This window comes from Engystomops pustulosus, chromosome 2 (assembly GCF_040894005.1).
Source record: "Engystomops pustulosus chromosome 2, aEngPut4.maternal, whole genome shotgun sequence".
Classification (NCBI taxonomy): domain Eukaryota; kingdom Metazoa; phylum Chordata; class Amphibia; order Anura; family Leptodactylidae; genus Engystomops; species Engystomops pustulosus.
In genome coordinates this window covers 205692282-205711860 of record NC_092412.1, presented here as the reverse complement: position 1 = coordinate 205711860, position 19579 = coordinate 205692282, and the positions used below count along the sequence as shown (strand labels likewise).

The 19579-nt window shown below is 40.2% G+C and overlaps 1 protein-coding gene across 5 annotated transcripts in view; it reads right to left on the bottom strand.

The window, feature by feature from the left end:
- Window positions 1-19579, bottom strand: part of ZBED1 (zinc finger BED-type containing 1) — a 158395-nt gene that overhangs the window by 44271 nt on the left and 94545 nt on the right. For 4 of the 5 annotated variants that reach the window (XM_072137896.1, XM_072137899.1, XM_072137897.1 and 1 more), the window contains one exon: window positions 5523-5624. The exons of the other annotated variant lie outside the window; for it this stretch is intronic. In XM_072137896.1, the coding sequence (XP_071993997.1) occupies window positions 5523-5624 (102 nt within the window). The remainder of the gene's footprint in view (window positions 1-5522; window positions 5625-19579) is intronic. 5 annotated transcript variants of the gene reach the window in all.

Sequence of the window (19579 nt, the reverse complement as noted above, 5' to 3'; positions counted from 1 at the left end):
CCATGTAGAAACATCCAGACAATAACGTCTGCAGCTGCAGCTCTAGGAAGCAAGACTTTACATTCTAAATTTTGTGATTGGCCTTATCTGTTCAGTGCAGAAAGGCATGGAAATTCTGGATGAATATCTGCAGAGAAAAAAAACGGTAAAGAAATGTGGTCGCTCGACAACTTATGTAATAGGTAAATCTTTCAAAATGTTAGAACACCAGGGGATTAATTGCTTGGAAGCTCATAATTCTAGAGAAGCCTACTGGAGGGTATAAGCCTAGAAAGCCTTGGAGAAATCACTGTTACCAAGGCAGATAATTCCCTTTTTACATTACATTTTTGGAAATTTAAGTATCTAGTATGCAATACTGGGTGTTTTATAAATATTCCCCACAACAGTACAGTTCCACACCGGGAAGTGATGTTACGTGAATTTTCAAATTCAAAAAGCCAAAAAGTTTTTATAAGGTCGAGGAAATCAAATATGCTGCAAAATTTTCACCTGAAATTGGGTGTTGTTTTGCTGTGGCCCAGCTACAGGAATTGCTTCAGGTCCCTGCAGCTTACATTAATTGACTAAGGCGTCATGCCACAAGAATGTATTAAAACGTCCGTATGTACGTGTGGCATATGGCCCAATTCATTACAATGGGTAACACGGCCATCCATTTACATTGCCCTCCATACCATAAGTGTACGCCCCATAGAAGTCCATAGGAATGTATAAAATACGGATAGCTTACGTGCTGCATAAGTTTGTGCACCGTATACTGCTGTATATACCTGCAATATCCAGGGAGGCAGTAACAAGTGGGAGGTTCATTCTGTCAGCCAGCCAGTCGACTGTATTTTTTAAGAATGCGGTACGGGTACAGCGCCATAAGTGTACATACGGGTTGAAAACGTCCTGTATTTACGGCCAAAAAAAAGAACAGGAAAAAAATATATGGTGGCGTGCACGAGGCCTTACTTTAGGTTTGCAGTTTTAATTGACAAATGTGGATAAGATTTATGGAATTCATTTCCACTATGCTGCTAAATGCTGTGAGTATTCTTTACAGTGTTTTGCAATATCTTAGGTGGATCATCTTTGCATGACAGTTGAATTCTCCATCAATTCTAGGGCTATTCTTGATTCCTAACTGGTTGAGGTAAAATTGTTGGAAACACAATTGGCCGATGCCAGCTGTTGCAATGCTGAGTTTCTTTTACATAATAAAAGTGTATCAATGTTTTCCACGATCGGTCTTACATCTTGGTGAGCGGTGCAGTATTAAGAAAAAAATGTTTAGTCGGAGAGCTTTACAGATATATAAAGTAACAATCTCAATTAAAGGGACTCCCTTAGGAAGCCCCCTCAGGTAGTCTATGAACTATGTGATACTATGGTGTTCCTCTGAGCTACAGAACCTGGAGGGCAGTTAAAGAAAAAGGTGGAAAATGGGTCTTTATCTGACGCTTATATTTCCTAAGTCTGTATATATGGTTCTGTAGATAACAGGACCACAAGCCTGATGTGACCGGATGATGATAAGATTCTTATCTTTAATTTGACACCAAAGGTGCTGCTCCCCCTTAGCCTTTAAAATCACACATCTCAGGCAAAATACGACTCTTTTCAGCTCATTTTTATATGACAGAGGGAGATTTCTTATAGTTAAACAACGAAGATTTCATACCCTACCTGAGGGGGTCGTGGAAACTGGATATGTAGTCATGAAAAGACACAAAAAACAATAACATGTATATTATATATAGTAAAAATGTGAACATTGTATGTATCTGGTGCCCAAATTCACAGTACATATTAAAAGTCTGACAAGAAAAAGAAGAAGTTTGTCTTTTTTATCTCCAACACTTTATATGTAGTACAATAGATCATAGGAAATGTTTCTGAATAGCAACCAACAAAAATATCAAAACATAAATGTCTATTTTTACAAGAACAAATTGCTGCTGTCAGGTTCTGTCACCGAAAAAGAGAACAGCAAGGAGAAAACAAAGTGGGCTAAACTATGCACAGTTTGTCTTCCGAAAAGAAGAGTCTTTATTTCATTTTCAGACACTACATGCACCCTATGGTTCTATTTTATATCCCACTGAATTATTACTTTGATGTATAATGGTAAAAAGCTATACACATGGATCCAGCAACTTTAATCTGCCTTTTTCTGTTGAAAAAATAATTATCCTACAGAAATTAATACATAAGTGATACATTTCTGATATACAGTGAAACCTCTTTCGGCAGACTCCCAAATATTGGACCAAAAATTAGAAAATCGGTCTTTTAAAGTGGTGGTCTTCTTAGAGGGGGAAGCTTCCCTAGAGTATAATGGGGAAAAATGGGTTGGGGGGAACACTTCTTCTGGAGAGGCTTCACGGTATAGCTGAATATAGCTATCCACCCATTTTTTAGGTTTTAAACATTGATCCATATGGAACAAGCCTATGACTGACCCTTGGCACCCACGCCAATAAGCTTCCGGAAGCTGGCACAGCACTCCTGTGAAGGCTTGTTCATTCATCTTGTCATCTCTGTGCAGCTCATTCTCATGCTAGATAATAGGACTGAGCTGCAATAGCAAACACCGCCACTATACTATGGTAGGAAGAGAATGGACCACAGCATTAATACAAGCTTTCCAATCTCTTTAGAGAACTATTCACAGAAAAGCCCTTAAAGACTGAAGAATCCAATATACTACAATACACAGAGGATAAATCCAAAGACATAGGGGGAGATGTAACATACTCCAGGTCCGACCTGGAGTAGTTTTGAGGAAGAACCTGCAAATAAACCTTTTTAGAAAGTACACAGGCACAGGGCAGGAACACCCTGTCCGCCAGCGGATGCGCCCCTCAATGCGGCCTCTATATGACATGGAGTGGCACGTATAATCACAATTTCTTGCATTTCAACGCCAAAAACTGTCATAGAAGTGCTGATATATCTCCCTCATAGACTTCTCTTTACTGCAGGCTTGGCTCCTAATGGGAGCAGAGTTTGTAGGACTGCAGTGTATAGTGTTATCTCCGATCAGCAGGGGTGCCAGGTGTTGCCCCTTAACAATCTCATATAAATTAAATATTCAATGGATAGATTCAACTAATAGACTTTGCCTGGAAAACCCCTTTAAGGGTTTATATTCGATTTTCTTTGTATAGTGGATATCAAAGTTATTTGTTATTCCTTTCAAAATATTGCCTGGGCACACAATCTCATCCTTAGATGGAACAGCTTTGTTGCCATAACTTGGCATTAAAAGATCATTGCCAGATTTCAGCTCAATCGTCTGAGTAACCTCAATTTGTCTGCAACACAGCCAGCTGTCGAATGGCTACCAGCAGCCATTAGTTTTAACGTCCTCAAAGGTGTCGGTAATTCTTACATTGTTTCAATGTGAGTGATTTTCCAGCCCTAATCCTGGCAGTGAGAAGTTGCTCCATCATTACAGCATGTGTCTATCTAGTTGTGTGGAGGCAGTTCGGCTACATTCACACAAACGTATGCCTGTTCAGGATAACAGCTATTTAATCCGGCAAATCTCCTTATCAGATTTTCGGGTGCATTTAAAACTGCAAGCGTCACTGCCACAAGTGAACGCATCCTAAAACATGTTCACCTATGCTATAAAACGTGTAAATATTAATTAAAAAATAAACACATGGCAGCATCACAGTATGTGCACTGTGATAAAGTGAGAGGTGTCGTGTGGGAGAACCACTATCAGTCCTACAGGCAGATAAAAGGTACATGGTAAAAGCTCTGGATTTGTCTACAGTAACCAAAGGTTAATGCAGACATGTGGTAAGCAGGAGAAGTCTGTTAGTCTATGTTGGCCTAACTAGCATAGACATCTTTGTAATGTCCGTACTGGGCCTGCTTATTATGGAGTAGGGGTAGGCTGGTAGTGGGACTCCTACTCCATCCGAGCTTCGGTCCTGGGTTTCTGTATAGCCCACAGGTGCGGGTCACAGGTCTCGTTAGAGCCCGATTTAGGCTGCAGGCCAAAGGCAGGATACCACTGTATTGCAGTATATTGTAAAATTGTAAAGGAGCCTGCTAAGAGTAGGCCGTTCTTAAGGGTCCCAGCTGTTATAGCAACTGAGCAGCGCCCTCTGATGACATCATTGATGGATTCAAGATGCTGACCATCCCAAATGGCGTAAAAACGTTTGAATGGGTTAACAACCGAGATTGGTGCCAGCTATGTATAGAGTGGCCTCCGCCGATGTGCCCGCTCCATACTTCCTTACAGACATTTGAAATACAGAAAGGCTGAAGTACAATTATGTCATATGGAATTTGTCATCTCAAAGTTATTAGAGTCTGCTCTAATTGGAGTCCATATCACTAATTGTCAATCTGCTTAGACATTTCTAGGAAGAACAATGAAAGAATGGAACCACCATCAAGAAAGTTGAAATGTCTCCAAATGAGTGAAGTCAACAGATATCCAAAGACGAACAACATCTAGAACCCATTTATATGTCATCTATGAAATGGTTGAAGATGTGATATGAAAATATAAAGTCTGTAGAATCTGAAGAAATTAAATTTTAAGGAACTGTCCAAGATTGACATTATTAATCCATTAATTGGCTATTTCTAAGGCCATCTGCATCGACTAAGCACAGTGCAGTGGATGGGAGTGCTTGCATCATAGAGATATATGATGTATGGAGTACCTGTCTACTGGCTGAACTGCTGGGCTGACACTGTGACAACTGTTAAAGTTATTGTTTGGTCAGTAGACAGGGACTCCTAGCATCATATCAATCTCTGATGGAAGGACTCTTGTCCATTGCATTGTGCGCGGTACATGGCATCTGACCAGCACGTGGTACCTTTTCCATAGGTACGTCCTTATGCAGGGGGCCTTAGTGATAACCAACATTCGTATACAGTGATCAAAGAACAATTTTATGTTTATACTGCATGACAGCTAATAAAGAGAAGTAATGATCTAACTCAATCAACACATATAGATGTTTTGGGGACCATTTCATGCATCGAATCCTAATTGAGATCAATTTCAGGCAGTCCCCGGGTTACATACAAGATTGGAGCTACAATGATAAAATATACAATTCCGACTTGCATACAAATTCAACTTAACTACATGCCCATGGAACCTGACAAAAAAAATTTTATTGTCCCATTTTTTGCTGTAATGGGATCAAGAATTATCAATAAAGCTTCAATACAGGCACCTTACAGCTGATCACTGCAGCATGGGACTAAAGGAAAGCATCCAGAGAGCTTCACCAGAGGTCACAGTGGGCAGAGGGGTCTGTTTGTAACTAGGGGTCATCTGTAAGTTGGGTGTCCTTAGGCAGGGGACCGCCTGTATTCCAATTCCTTTTTTCTATGAAATCACAGATTACAATATTATAATAAATTGGTATTAAAGATACATCACATTTCTCAATATCTGTACTATATGAATAATGGAATAATACTAATGGTGATTACATACAATAACAGAAAAATCCAGAAACACATTTCAAAATAAAGCAATGACTCACCGTTATTAACCAGAACATGAAGGTCCAGATTCTTTGCTTTGAAATTCTGTACACAATTCCGTATGGACTTCATTGAAGCCAAATCACAGAATAAGAATTCCACTGAGAAAGAAGATAATACATTTATAAAGACATTTATAAAAGCTTCCGAGAAGCAGTGAAGTTTTTGCTCCATTTTACACTACAGCTAAAAAATTAATCATAGATTTTTTGGCAGATGAAAAAAGGAAAAGCAATACCAGTATACAACCCCTAAATGAGGGCAAGCAATTCAGTTTGGAACTGCACCGTTTCAGCTATTCAGAAGAAAGTAACAGATTGTGTTCCCAAAATATTGGACAATAGCTCTTCTTTACACACAGAAGAATAGGAATGGTCAATGCATATTTATCAAACTGTGTATTACACCAAATTAAGTCTTAACCACACCTAGTATTATGGTCCCAAAACAATAAAATTACCTATTGTAAGCAAATGATGCGAACACAGGAGTACAAATGTGTTTAAAAGAAAGCCGAAAATGTGTGACAGAAACCCTATTTCTATGGGTTTTTTTTTTTAATTCCAAATAATCCAACTTTTACTTGGCTCAACTCAATAAAGTTTAAGATGTTGCCTACAGGTGTACCATATATGCCAAATATATCAAACATGGGTATAATGTTATAAAAGTGTAGACCCGGGTGCGCAGAACATATATCCTGGTGCAGAAAAAAGAATTAGCAATGGAGACCCCAAATCAGACAAACAGTAATAATGGGAAACCCTATATTAGATGTGAAATAATACTATATATAACCACCATTGGGACCCAGGGCAGAGCGGCACCAGTTTTACGGGAGGGCTGAGGAGTGGCGAGCACCGATAACAAGTACTCGCCACTCCATAGTTTCTTCTGCTCTGGATGTCTGCAACATCACTGGTCACTCATGAAAGCCCACCTTTACTATACATGTGCCACAGCCTTAAATGAGGGTGCAGGCCATAGCTAAAGTGCAAAATGGAAATGATCAAGAAATTGCCCTTTGGTGGAGTCAAACTCAGAATCTCAGATATACATTGCCCAAAAACAGGTAGATATGAGCAGATATACAGACGAGAGATAAATAATTCTTTTTTTAAAAAATCAGGTAACATTTATTATCATCATATGTGCCTCATACACATGGATTTTTTACATACATGTTTTTTAACAATTTTGGATCAATTATCAACAATCATTTGTAGAACAACCCCAACACCCTACCCCACTCCCTGTGGTCTGGCCACACATGTCCTCTCACATTTTAGTCCTGCTGTCTTATAAGCATTGCTTCTCATTCTCTCACATATATACTACTTCAAACATTTGCATCTCACACCCCTTACAATCCACAAGGTCATAAGCGCATCCAGTTCTGCAGTAGCTCCGGGAAAGCCAGCCCCGGACTGTCAATCCATTTGCCCCACAGTTTCTCGAACTTCATCAACAAGCCCCGTTTATTATACACTTTCATTTCCATAATCATAGTCACATTTGTCATTCTCTTCACCTCTTTTATATCGGATGCCTTCTCATCAAGCCAGTGTCGTGCAATAGCCTTCTGAACCTGATAGAGAACCTTCGCTAAAGCCAACTGTTCCGCCTGTGGAATATCTAGTCCCCCCACACAACTCAGTATACAAATCTTGGGACCAGCCAAAAACCTTGTTCCAAACACCTTTTTACCAACCATATTGCTTTCTCCCACAAGGGAACTAGAGCCAGACATGTCCAGAACATGCATGTCATCTGCCTTATCTTCCGCACAGCGCAGACAACAAGCGTTTCTCCTAATTCTCACTTTCCACAGCAGCACTGGTGTTCAATACACTTTGTGGACAAGAAATAACTGTGACCTTCGCTGTGCTACATTCAATGACAATGTGGCCGGAATCTCCACCACCTCCCCCCACTCATCATCATCCCCAGCAATTTGATCTGCCAATCTAGTAGCACACTATATAATAATAAGATAAGGCCCCTCATGTTCCTGCACTACCTCTGTTATCACCCCCAAATTAGAGAATGTTAAAGAATTCTAAATAAACAAGTAAATTATAAACTTGTGAACCTTGAAAGTTTAGATCCACTGTGGTGGTACAGACCCCCCAAAAAATCCATGTGTGGTTTCTTAGTGAGGCACCTTAGTACCCCCAGGATAAGTACAACTTTGTGAAACCACACTTGTTGCTGCAAGGCATCTTTTTTGACTAATTCAAACTAAAAGGACCATTATTTTCTCTATATCGAATGGGACAAAATTAGATTTGAATAGTGCTGCTGAAAGGTGCCCATAATGTTTTGTGCACACAACACTGGGTGCAGCACACGACAGGGTGCAGAAGATGGGTAGACATGTCCTATATTGCGGCTTGGCTGTCCAGCTCAGTCACAGCGAGTTGCGATGAGACACACAGTGTGCTCACCCCAAAGACCTCTATTGGGCAGCAGATAATAGACCTCCATATGGTTGGGTGCATGAGGCCTTAAACTGTTATCACATTTCTCCTCGATGTAAATGTAGTTTGCCTTATATAGCCATAGATACTCTAGTGAAAGTGTTCATTTAACATTAATGACTACCAATTTGTGTGAAGCTGAGCAACAGAAAATTTTAGAAATTGGACCAGGAAGGACCGAAAGCAAAGTCTGTTCTGGTGACAGCATAATAGTAGAATGAGTGAGAGAATTATAAAGTCGAGCAATGTCTTGCCATCAACGGACAACTCCACCATATGCGCAGCATTGTGTCCTCTTCGCCACCACATCTCCAGCAACAACTAGGGTTCTGGAAAGATCTTTATTTTAATACAATCATCAGGTTTCCAGGATAAAGTAATAGGTGACATGTTCACAGTGCTGAATCCGGTCAGTGATACTAAAGTCATTGTCAAATCTGCTCTGATCATTAGTGCGTACATGTCTCACAAATAGACAGATTCACAACCTTATTCTAAGCTTCAAAGACATTACAGTTCAAATCAAGTTCACAATGGAGAGAAAAAAAAATCCTATAAAAGTCAAATCCTTGTTCCTTCAAAAGAAAATGCTAAGTATATAAATTAGTATGACCTGCCTCAATGTCAGGCTACATTAAAACATACAGACTGCAAGGCTGCACATAAGAAATAAAGTAGTTATAATAAAAATGTGTCCCCAGAACAGGCTGTCATTATGGAAAAGATTTTTTTCAACTTAACTATGACCTTCAATAGCTTTTTCGTCATCTATCTGGTGCTGGTGCTTCCAGTACCACATCCAGACATACGAGTAGCAGTGTTGTCCAAAGTAAATCTGAAGGAGGAAGACATGTCAAGTCATAAAAAACTTTTATAGTTAATTCTTGTAGGTCTTGCTTGTTATGAGTTTGCGTTGATGTAAAAGAGTGATTTAAAGTGTGTTAAGTGGTCAGCAGAGGTGTGAAGCTTTGTTTTCTAAAACATATCCAATGTACTAAAATTGAGCTGAATGTAGCTAGTTCTTCAAGTTGGTCAATGAGATCCTAACTTTTGAGCCACACATTAAGAAGGGTGCTGGGACGATTTAGTATCTTGTACTAGTTGTGTCAGGGCCGTTTCTAGCACCAGGTGGGACGAGCCACCGTTCGGGGCGCTGGCAATGTTGAGCAGGTGGGGAGCGCTTGCTCCAAATAATCCAAGAATCAGCAGTGCCTTACCTGCCAAGAGGTCAGACTTCTGACTTGGACAGCAGATTAATCTATCCTAAAGGGGGCGGCATTACATAAGTTCTTTGCTCTTCAGAGGTATCTACCATGTGCTGCCTTGCCATTCCCCCATACCATGTGCACCCTCAGAAAACATCTCTTCTCTCTAGTGTTTCCCATCCTGAGCCCTAAGTGCAGCGCACCTGTGGTCCTAATCCCTGTGCTGCCCCCAGACTGTCAAAGCCATCGATGTGTACCTCTCTAACCTCTCCCTTGCACCAGAATACTTGAAAATTGCTCTAGTTCCCTCTTTTATTGTCTTTTTTTTGCAGGGTGCCATCCTTCTTAGTATTGGCACAAAGTTGGAAAGTTGGTAGATTGATTTCACTTAGGACATTGCCTTTAACAACTTTATTGACTTTAAACAGCTTTCATCTTGACCACGTTAGACAACAAACAAAAGCCAAAATGTGTTAAATGTATTTTAAAGCAGAGATTTCTTTTACTTAGATAATAAAGTAATGTTTAGGAAATTATAATGACTAGAAAGTACATTTGACATGGCCATCAAAAATAAATAAGAAAAATTAGACTATTTACAGTATGCCGCTGCAAGCTAATTATCGGAAACAGTGTGACAGTCACGGTTTCACAATAGTTTATTAACTGAACCTCTGTAGGTGGGAAACACTTTTAGCGCTTATATAATACTGTATTCTGTTGTTCTATCTAAATTATTTTTTTAAAGAAATATTTATTTCCATCTTTATATGTGTAATAGAAAGAGGCAGATAAAGGGGGATTAAAAGAAAGGGTCAATTGACTGCCAGCTTGACATGTACTCATTTACAGTTCCAACATTAACAAAAATGTTGATTCTTTTGACTGCAATGGACAGTTATTATATCGATTCTGTTCCTCAGATGTCATGTGACCAGCAATAAGACTCCTTCTGATATTGTATCTGTAACATGTAGCTAGATGGGTTTCTATTGCATTAGGAATTAGTAAGAGTCTACTTTAGGCAATAAAGTCAGTGGAATAAGGTTTTTCATACAAAGAAAAGTTTGAGGTATTTGGAGTCAAGAGGCTAAGACATATTCCTCGTCCAACAGGTGAACTCATGCCTCCTGCTTTCATTCATCCCACAACTGAGTGTTGTAGAGGATTGGCGGTCTGGGGCCGGTCTTGGAGACTGTGATATAAGTATGAAAAAGCCCCCACAGTCTTAGTTTAATTTACATTTCTAATGATAGCCAGTCTTCCACTCACTTGTACACTCACCCTTTCTACCTCAAAACTTCATTTGCCCATTTAAACTACATTTAGAACATGAGTAGAGACAAAGGTGTATACCAAAAATAGCCTTGTTACAGGGATCAAAGCAACAAGCCTGGTGGGGTCTAGTTCCCTTCAAAGATTTACGGAAATTATATTTGTGAAATAAACATAATTCATGGTTGCGATTCCCCATTTCCGGGATAGGGTTAAGGGGTTTTGCTGTATCTGTCCTCTTAAATTTCAAGAATTTAGATATGCAAGAACTGTGTCAAATCCCAGAAGACCCCTGGCTTTAAGTCTAGCTACCCCAAATTTGGTATGGGTTAAGAGATGATGAGATACCCAGATGATTGGAGGCAATGGCACAGTTATGACATCTTACAATAAAAAGTAATAGGGTTTTCATAAAACCATCTACCTAAAGTGTACCTCATTGAAGAGAAGGATAATGCGAACCTCCACCTTTCAGTGACATCACAGTCAGGGTGTAGGAGCAAAAACCCAATGGATTTAAACTAGTGAATCCAGGGTTCCCCCTGGAACTAGTCTTTTGGGGAATTGATTTTACATGGGTAGACTGCCCAGAACATCTGCTGACACCCCAATGGCGCAAATAACTAGAGCTACTTCATTACTAAGGCTGTTTTTTTTAATTCTCTTTTTTTTTTAGAACTGTTTGTATGTATCGTATGTATGTTATTTTATAACCTTTTTTACCTGACAAGTGTATATTTTATGTGTGCACTGTACTTTTTTGTTTTTTTAAATTTTACACTTACTAAGTCTTTGCTTGTAGCCTTAGAGAATCTGAAGTTTTTGAAGAGATTTATGATATCAAGTATCTTATAGTACAGCATATTTAATTATTGTAGGCTCTGTGTGATTTACCAGCATAAGTTGTGTGAATGAGGTGCCTACGGCCTTCTTAGTATAAGTAAATTATTTTGGCACCTTTTGTATGGGTGAGTGTGTAAATTTGGATAGTTGGGAGGAATTTATGTTGTAAATTGGGAGGCTATCTAGTGTACCCCTCCCTAGTGTAATGACTGAATTCGATACTGGGGTTCATCAGTTACTATCTAAAGTCTGAAGACATTATGGACCCAAAGTTTACAACACCCTGGTTTACATCCATCCCTAAAGTAACCCAATCTAATTGGTTTGATTTTATACTTTATATTTTAACAACCTAAAATATGCTAAGAAAAGGACAACTTGTGCTGAAGAACATGGTTTGTTCCAGCGCCAGAATCCTGTCTGTGTTCATTGACCTCCTTTATCATCATCTGCAGAGGTCTACACAAGACATGGTGCAAGCCAAAATTACCTCAACATTTGCACTAGTGTGATCGCAGTGATTGGTAATTTAATAAGAGCAAAGTTTCTTTTAATTTGTAAATAATGTTCATGAGAATAAATCTGCTTTCTGTGTCTTAATCCAAATTTTGTTCATTTGCCACATAAATTAATTTGGGTGGTGAATTGGAATGAATGAGCTGTACAAGGTGTAACAGGCTCAAATTCATCTGCTCACGTACACAACATGACCGTTTCTTACTTGGTTTTGCAACGATCTCATAAATATTTAACGTAACTACTTTCACTTCTCAATATTAACCTTGTTTTTTCCCCTCAGCCTTGGCCTAATTTCGATGATGCCACATGTACACAGATTACATTTCACAAAGTACACAATCTGCTGCCAAGCTCTAGGCAGAAGAAGCAAATTTTGCACATCTTGCAAACCCCACTATACTGGCATAAAGCCTCATGTTCTTTGTGAAGAAACTGGTGCATTGATAAATAAATAAGTACACCAAAAGTAACATATACCCAAAATTTTACCGTGTCAGAGACTTCTCCTATACTCACTGTCCATTATATTACAATCTATACACTTTCCAGTTCTTGTTTGAAGAAAAAAAATGAGCTAAATACTTTCTAGATTTTTAATTAACTTTTTGACATTCCTCTACAGGAATAACATCCAAGTAAAATAACTTTTGTAAACCGTGGCATTTGTGTTTAATTGCGTGATATTTTTGGAATGGGTCTCCTGTATAGAGGGTAATTTATCTTCAGATACGCCAAAATAATTTGCTTCAAGAGCAAGATGGAAAGACAGCACGCAGTAAACTGAACATTATTCAGGTCTGTGTCACATTAAGCCATCCCTACTGTATACATACATTTTATTATAGGCACAGGCGGAAATTCATTAATGTCCAAAGTGACTATTCATGCTGCTATGGACTGGAAACCCCATTGTTTTCATACAATATTTCTGGCTGGAGAGACCACAGAGCTTTTGCTTATCACACGAGTCATTTCATTTTTAGCTTGGCTTCTTATCTGTTCTCTGAATGCGGGGAAAGGGATATATTTCATGATAACATCAAAAGCAGACAAAATGAATAATGGCCATAGATTAATAAAAATAGACTATCCAGCTGCAGACTGTTCTTTTGTATTTTCGATACATTAATCATCAGACTACTAAAAAAAATATACTGTAGACAGACATTTAGCATCTACACTACAAAGGTCAACTAGAAGAGCAGGAGGGCACTTGTTCCCACTAGTTTTTATTATCTTTTAATAAACTCTCATATATGGACAGGGGGAGACAAGTGCTTTCTAAAGAAAAAAAGTACAGCACAATAGTAACATCTGAATTGTTTAAGAAATGAACAAAGCAACAAAGGCTTTATTGAAATATCCAAGCTGCCAAGCAGATTTTACAGTTTAGGGCAGATTTACTAAAAGTTTCTAAAATTGAGACTGTGCTGAGTAAGACTATCTATATGTAGTGTTTGGGGCATAGGTCATGTATAAGTCAGGTCACATGACCACACTTGGCAACAGGGTAAGACGAGCTGCCCCAAATTTATTTAAAAAAATGTCTAATGTTGGAAAGATAAATCTGGGCTGGTTTAAGATTGTCTAACTTTCTTCTCCCATTTGGTGGCATAAAAATACAAATGTGACATCATCAGGGGGAGGGGCACTGAAGGTCACCATGAGTCTCTTTCAGACTTCCCGGGCTGTCTCAAAGCGAGCCCTCTCCAGACCTATGTACTCCAATTTAGCTCCCAGTATTAGCAAACAAGCAAACAAACAACAAAAGTGCACATAGGGGTAGACAAAGAATAGAAAAAAAGAGAAACTTTGCCCTGGTCTTGAAAGCTCAAACCCATAACTGTCAAAAAGGGGTTAATAAGCTCAGAGTACCATTTAGACGAAATCACAGAGTCACAAATGCTTTTAAGCTAATTAAGAGCCCTTTAAGCAAGATACACGATTCTGCAGATGGTAATCCATTCTTCTGGCTGTATGTTTCTATGGCAAGCAATTCTGGCTTTTCTATATAACAGTAATTGGGATGATTTTGGCAAGTAAGTAATTAAAATTTAATGGCATATTAATGATTGGGAAAGCACATGCCAGGAAGATAGCTTGTAAAAGATCATTAAAAAATCTATTAAAAAGCTATATTACTGCAAGTTGCAATGGACAAGCTTGTTACTCAATAATTCCAAGAGTCTAGCTATTAATGTCATTAGAATTTGTACCTCATCACAAGTCTAATCTATAGAGGACTTCATTTTTCTTCTAACCAAGTTGTCAAATATTACTTTGCTTTACTTAAAGAATATTTAAAAGAAAATTCTCACATTTCAATCCCCTAGTGATGGTAACACAATAAAGATCATCTTAACCCCTCACTTTAAGGAGGGGGTTGGAGCATGACAGGTGTAGCTGCGACGCTGGGGTGAGAGCAGTCCACGGGCCTCTCTGCTAGCCTGGACTTGGTAGTCCAGGCGCCGGGAAAAGTGTGTAGTCGCCATTTCAGCTCCGAATCTATGTGAGCGCTTGTACACAAAGCCCGGGCTCTTTGTGCAAAGATCTTGACGTAGCTCGGCAGTGTGGAGGACGATATGCGGAGGAGAGACGGATGTCGCAATGTGGCGTGAGATTACTGCTGGAGGTCAGACCAGGGCTGAAACTGGATTCGGGAGTCTGGTGGGGGGGTGCCATGTATACATACATGGTGCCCCCCCCACTCAGCTGAATCGCCGAGGTCAAGCCAGCGTGCCACATATTGGAAATGAAGCTGCCTGCTGATGAGTCTAAATCTCTGGGATGTGCTAAGGATGGTTGTTTCTCTTACTACAATTAAGAGTTAAAAGCGCATCTGCATGATCTATTTGGTGCTGGAGTGGTAAAATCCTGAATTATTCTCCACCCATTGTTTGGTTTGCTATTTTCTGATGGTGCTATATGGCAACTTGACTAACTCCATTAATATGAGGCACTTAATTATCAACTATGCGGTTATGCTCCTGTAATTAATCAGCCAGCCAACTTTGCTTTTGCTGAACTTGAACTGATGTATGTCCACTCTAGAATGGCCTGGCTCCTATAACTAATTAACCTACTAACACTGAATAAATCTTAACAGTAATTGGAAAAGGGATTCAACACAATTGCCTACTAAATAACGACGCAAAGAGGAAAGGGAAGGAATGGCGGTCCAATGTTCCTTATAGTCAAAGAAGTCTATGGGTTTTTCCTCTGCATCTACGTCATTTAGATACCTGCATGGATGCGGAGGTATAACCAATGGACAGTACCTTAAGTTAAATGAAGACAAGGTGAATAAAATAGGGTCATCACATTCTCCAGGTATTCTTATGTGCGATGTATTCGTCAGTCCCGATCCTCCACTTGCGGCGTGCAGCGTGCGGCTGTGCAGGTCTCTTTTCCTTCCAACTCGGAAAACTGAGTCACAGCTCTTTTCGTTCCGCCTTGGTCCGCAGTGGTACGTGTAAAAAGAAATACGGGACAATAGTGTAGCACAGCTTCTATTTAAAAAGGTATTCTTTATTCTTATACTCACAAAGATTTATATTTAAAAAGGCCTTAAGTAAAAACTCTCATGCACGTTCGGCGTTATCCACCCGACTCGAGTTTCGCCAATAGCGGCTTCTTCCGGGGCTCCAGCCTATTGCTACCCTATTGTCCCGCATTTCTTTTTACACGTACCACTGCGGACCAAGGCGGAACGAAAAGAGCTGTAACTCAGTTTTCCGAGTCGGAAGGAAAAGAGACCTGCACAGCCGCACGCCGCAAGTGGAGGATCGGGACTGACGAATACATCGCACAGAAGAATACCTGGAGAATGTAATGACCCTATTTTATTCACCTTGTCTTCATTTAACTTAATGTACTGTCCATTGGTTATACCTCCGCATCCATGCAGGTATCTAAATGACGTAGATGCAGAGGGAAAACCCATAGACTTCTTTAACCAACTAACACTGCCTTTTCTGATCTTGTACTGTCCCGGCTTCTATAACTAACCAACTAACTTTGTGTTGCCACTCTGAACTGATGCATGTCCGTTCTAGAGTGGCCCAGCTTTTGTAACTAATTAACTAACTCTTCCTTCTCTGAATCTGAACTGATGCACGTACGTCCTAGAGTTGACCGGCCTCTATAACTAACCAACTAACTTTGTGTTCTGTGAACTGGGACTGATGCATGTCCGCTCTAGAGTGGCCTGGTGTTTATAACCAATTAAACAACTAACTTTGCATTTTCTGAATGCAGTCTCTCAACTAATTTTGCTGGAACATCTGGTCAGGTGGTTTGTTACCGGCAATTATGAAAGGCTGAATTTATGGATTAAAGCATATTGGGAATTGCTCAATTACATTAATGGTTTGTGTGGGAGTGATGTGTATTAAGTGGTGTTACTAATCATTGTAGGTGATATACACCGTAGCGGTTGATAGGGTGCCCTTTAAAATGTGTGCAGTTGGTGCCCCTCCGAGGAGTATCCTGGTGCGTCTTCTCTCACCAATGGGCCGGGATAACATTCTTAAGAGCTTGAGAAAAATGGGGAAGTTGGAATATAGCTCTGCCCAATTCATGATCTTCCCAGAATACCCTCAAGTTAAAAAAAGAGGGCTACTTATGTGGATCTGAAAAAGAACTTAAGATCATTCATGGAGAGAAAACCTTCTTTTTTGAAAACCCAGCTGAAGCAAATGAATGGGTAGAGAGGACATTAAAGATCTGAGTGGCATGGGGGGAGGAGGGGGCGAATGGTGAACCGAAAGTCTGATATGGAGAATGGTTACATGTTGTGTGATATTAAGTTATCATGATTATATTTTTGGCATGGAACATACGAGGGCTGAATAATAGGATTAAAAATAGAGCAGTGTTTCATCTATGCTCCTCATACCAACCAGATGTAGTGTGTCTACAGGAGATCCATCCACAAGAAGCCCTGGCTCAGTCATTATTTCCATTCTACATTCTGAGAATATGCACGTGGAGTTTGTATAATGATAAACAAATAAATTTCCAAGAGTTAATGTTAAGAGTGGACTCACAGGGCAGATATGTCATCTTGCATTGCTTATTGGACGAACGAGACGTAGTGTTGGTGGGTATTTATGTTCCTCCAACGGCTCCTGTGGATCTACTCTTGGACATTTGGAATCAGATAGATAAATATAACAACATCCCAATATATTGGTTTGGTCACTTTAATAAAGTGTGAATGGGAATATTGATAGAGTCAGAAAAGGCTCAATTCGGATAGGTAGTCAATTAACCTCATTCGGTAGAACACTGGAGGAGATGGGTCTTCATGATGTGTGGAGGGAGAGATTCCCCTCTAAGCATAGTTACACATGCTACTCTAAAACACATAGGGGCAGATTTATCAAGCGGTCTGAAAGTCAGAATATTTCTCAGATGGGATTCCCCATGAGGTATACTTAGAATTCCCTGAGTTGCTCCTACCGGTATTGTTGGGCGTTTATAATTTATCCCTAGATAAAGGATCGCTGCCCGAGTCCATTAAAGAGGCCCTTATTATTGTACTGCGGAAAGAAGGAAAAAATCCACAAGTACTGGAGACTTATAGACCGATCTCCCTGCTGAATACTGACTACAAGCTGTTGGGAAAATTTTTAGCAAGCAGGCTTCAGAGGGTTAGTTCATCGGTGATACACGAAAATCAGTCAGGGTTTGGGGCAGGGAGATCGGTCCGAAACAATATATTAAACATATGGTGGGATTTACAGACACCATGCAAAGTTAGAGGCAGGAGAATGTTGGTCTCACTTGATGCGGTCAAAGCATTTGGGTGATGAGTAGGATGGGATTTGGTCCTCACTATATCAACTGGGTTAAAATCTTATATAGAGGGGCCTCTGTCAGGGTAAGTATCAATGACAGGGCCTCGGAGCCACTGAGCTTATACAGGGGGGACAAGGCACGGGTGCCCGGTGTCGCCTTTTTTATTTGTGGTGGCGCTGGAACCCTTGGCATGTTATCTAAGAGAAAGTAACCTGATAAGGGGGTTTGTTAGAGATTCAAATGAGGATAGGCTGCAGTTATATGCGGACGACATGCTGCTATTCTTGGATCATTCAGTCTCAATGCTTCAATCAGTTGTTGACCTGATAGAAGAGCATGGAAGAATGTAGGGCATAAGGATCAATTGGGGTAAGTCCTCACACCTCTTGCTAGATTCCCCAGCTGAGGAAATACAAAACCCTGGCAAGTTGAAAAAGATGTCAGAAATGAGATACTTGGGTTTTCTGATCAGTAGAGATATGAATGAGTATATGAATCTAAACTTCATGCCTATGCTGACCAAAATTAGACGTACGGTGGGCATATGGAAAAAGTTGAATCTATCAATGGCAGCAAGGCTGGTTCTATGCAAAATGGTGATATTGCCACAGGCCCTCTTTGTTTTGCAAAATAGCCCATTAGTAATATCAAAATAAGAGATTAGGTCACTAGAAAAGGTAGTAAGGGATTTGATATGGGCAGGTAAGCGGGTACGAATAAGTGTTAATAAGTTATATGTACCAATTTAAAAAAAGGAGGGTTGGCTGTCCCTGATCTGAGTAAATACTTTGTGGCAGCACAGCTACAGAATATCACGGATTGTGATATGGGTAAAATCATGTAAACACTCAAGCACAAGTATGATTATTATGAAGGTTTGAATATATGGAGTTTATTGGAGACAAGTGTCATGGTTTAAAAAATCCTAAATTTTCGGCACTAGGAGCTGCTTACTAAATTAAGCAACTCCTAGTGCTTGATCAAACGCCGCACAATGTACACTCACCGGCCACTTTATTAGGTACACCATGCTAGTAATGGGTTGGACCCCCTTTTGCCTTCAGAACTGCCTCAATTCTTCATGGCATAGATTCAACAAGGTGCTGGAAGCATTCCTCAGAGATTTTGGTCCATATTGACATGATGGCATCACACAGTTGCCGCAGATTTGTTGGCTGCACATCCATGATGCGAATCTCCCGTTCCACCACATCCCAAAGATGCTCTATTGGATTGAGATCTGGTGACTGTGGAGGCCATTTGAGTACAGTGAACTCATTGTCATGTTCAAGAAACCAGTCTGAAATGATTCCAGCTTTATGACATGGCGCATTATCCTGCTGAAAGTAGCCATCAGATGTTACAGGGTACATTGTGGTCATAAAGGGATGGACATAGTCAGCAACAATACTCAGGTAGGCTGTGGCGTTGCAACGATGCTCAATTGGTACCAAGGGGCCCAAAGAGTGCCAAGAAAATATTCCCCACACCATGACACCACCACCACCAGCCTGAACCGTTGATACAAGGCAGGATGGATCCATGCTTTCATGTTGTTGACGCCAAATTCTGACCCTACCTTCCGAATGTCGCAGCAGAAATCGAGACTGATCAGACCAGGCAACGTTTTTCCAATCTTCTACTGTCCAATTTCGATGAGCTTGTGCAAATTGTAGCCTCAGTTTCCTGTTCTTAGCTGAAAGGAGTGGCACCCGGTGTGGTCTTCTGCTGTTGTAGCCCATCTGCCTCAAAGTTCGACGTACTGTGCATTCAGAGATGCTCTTCTGCCTACCTTGGTTGTAACGGGTGGCGATTTGAGTCACTGTTGCCTTTCTATCAGCTCGAACCAGTCTGCCTATTCTCCTCTGACCTCTGGCATCAACAAGGCATTTCCGCCCACAGAACTGCCGCTCACTGGATGTTTTTTCTTTT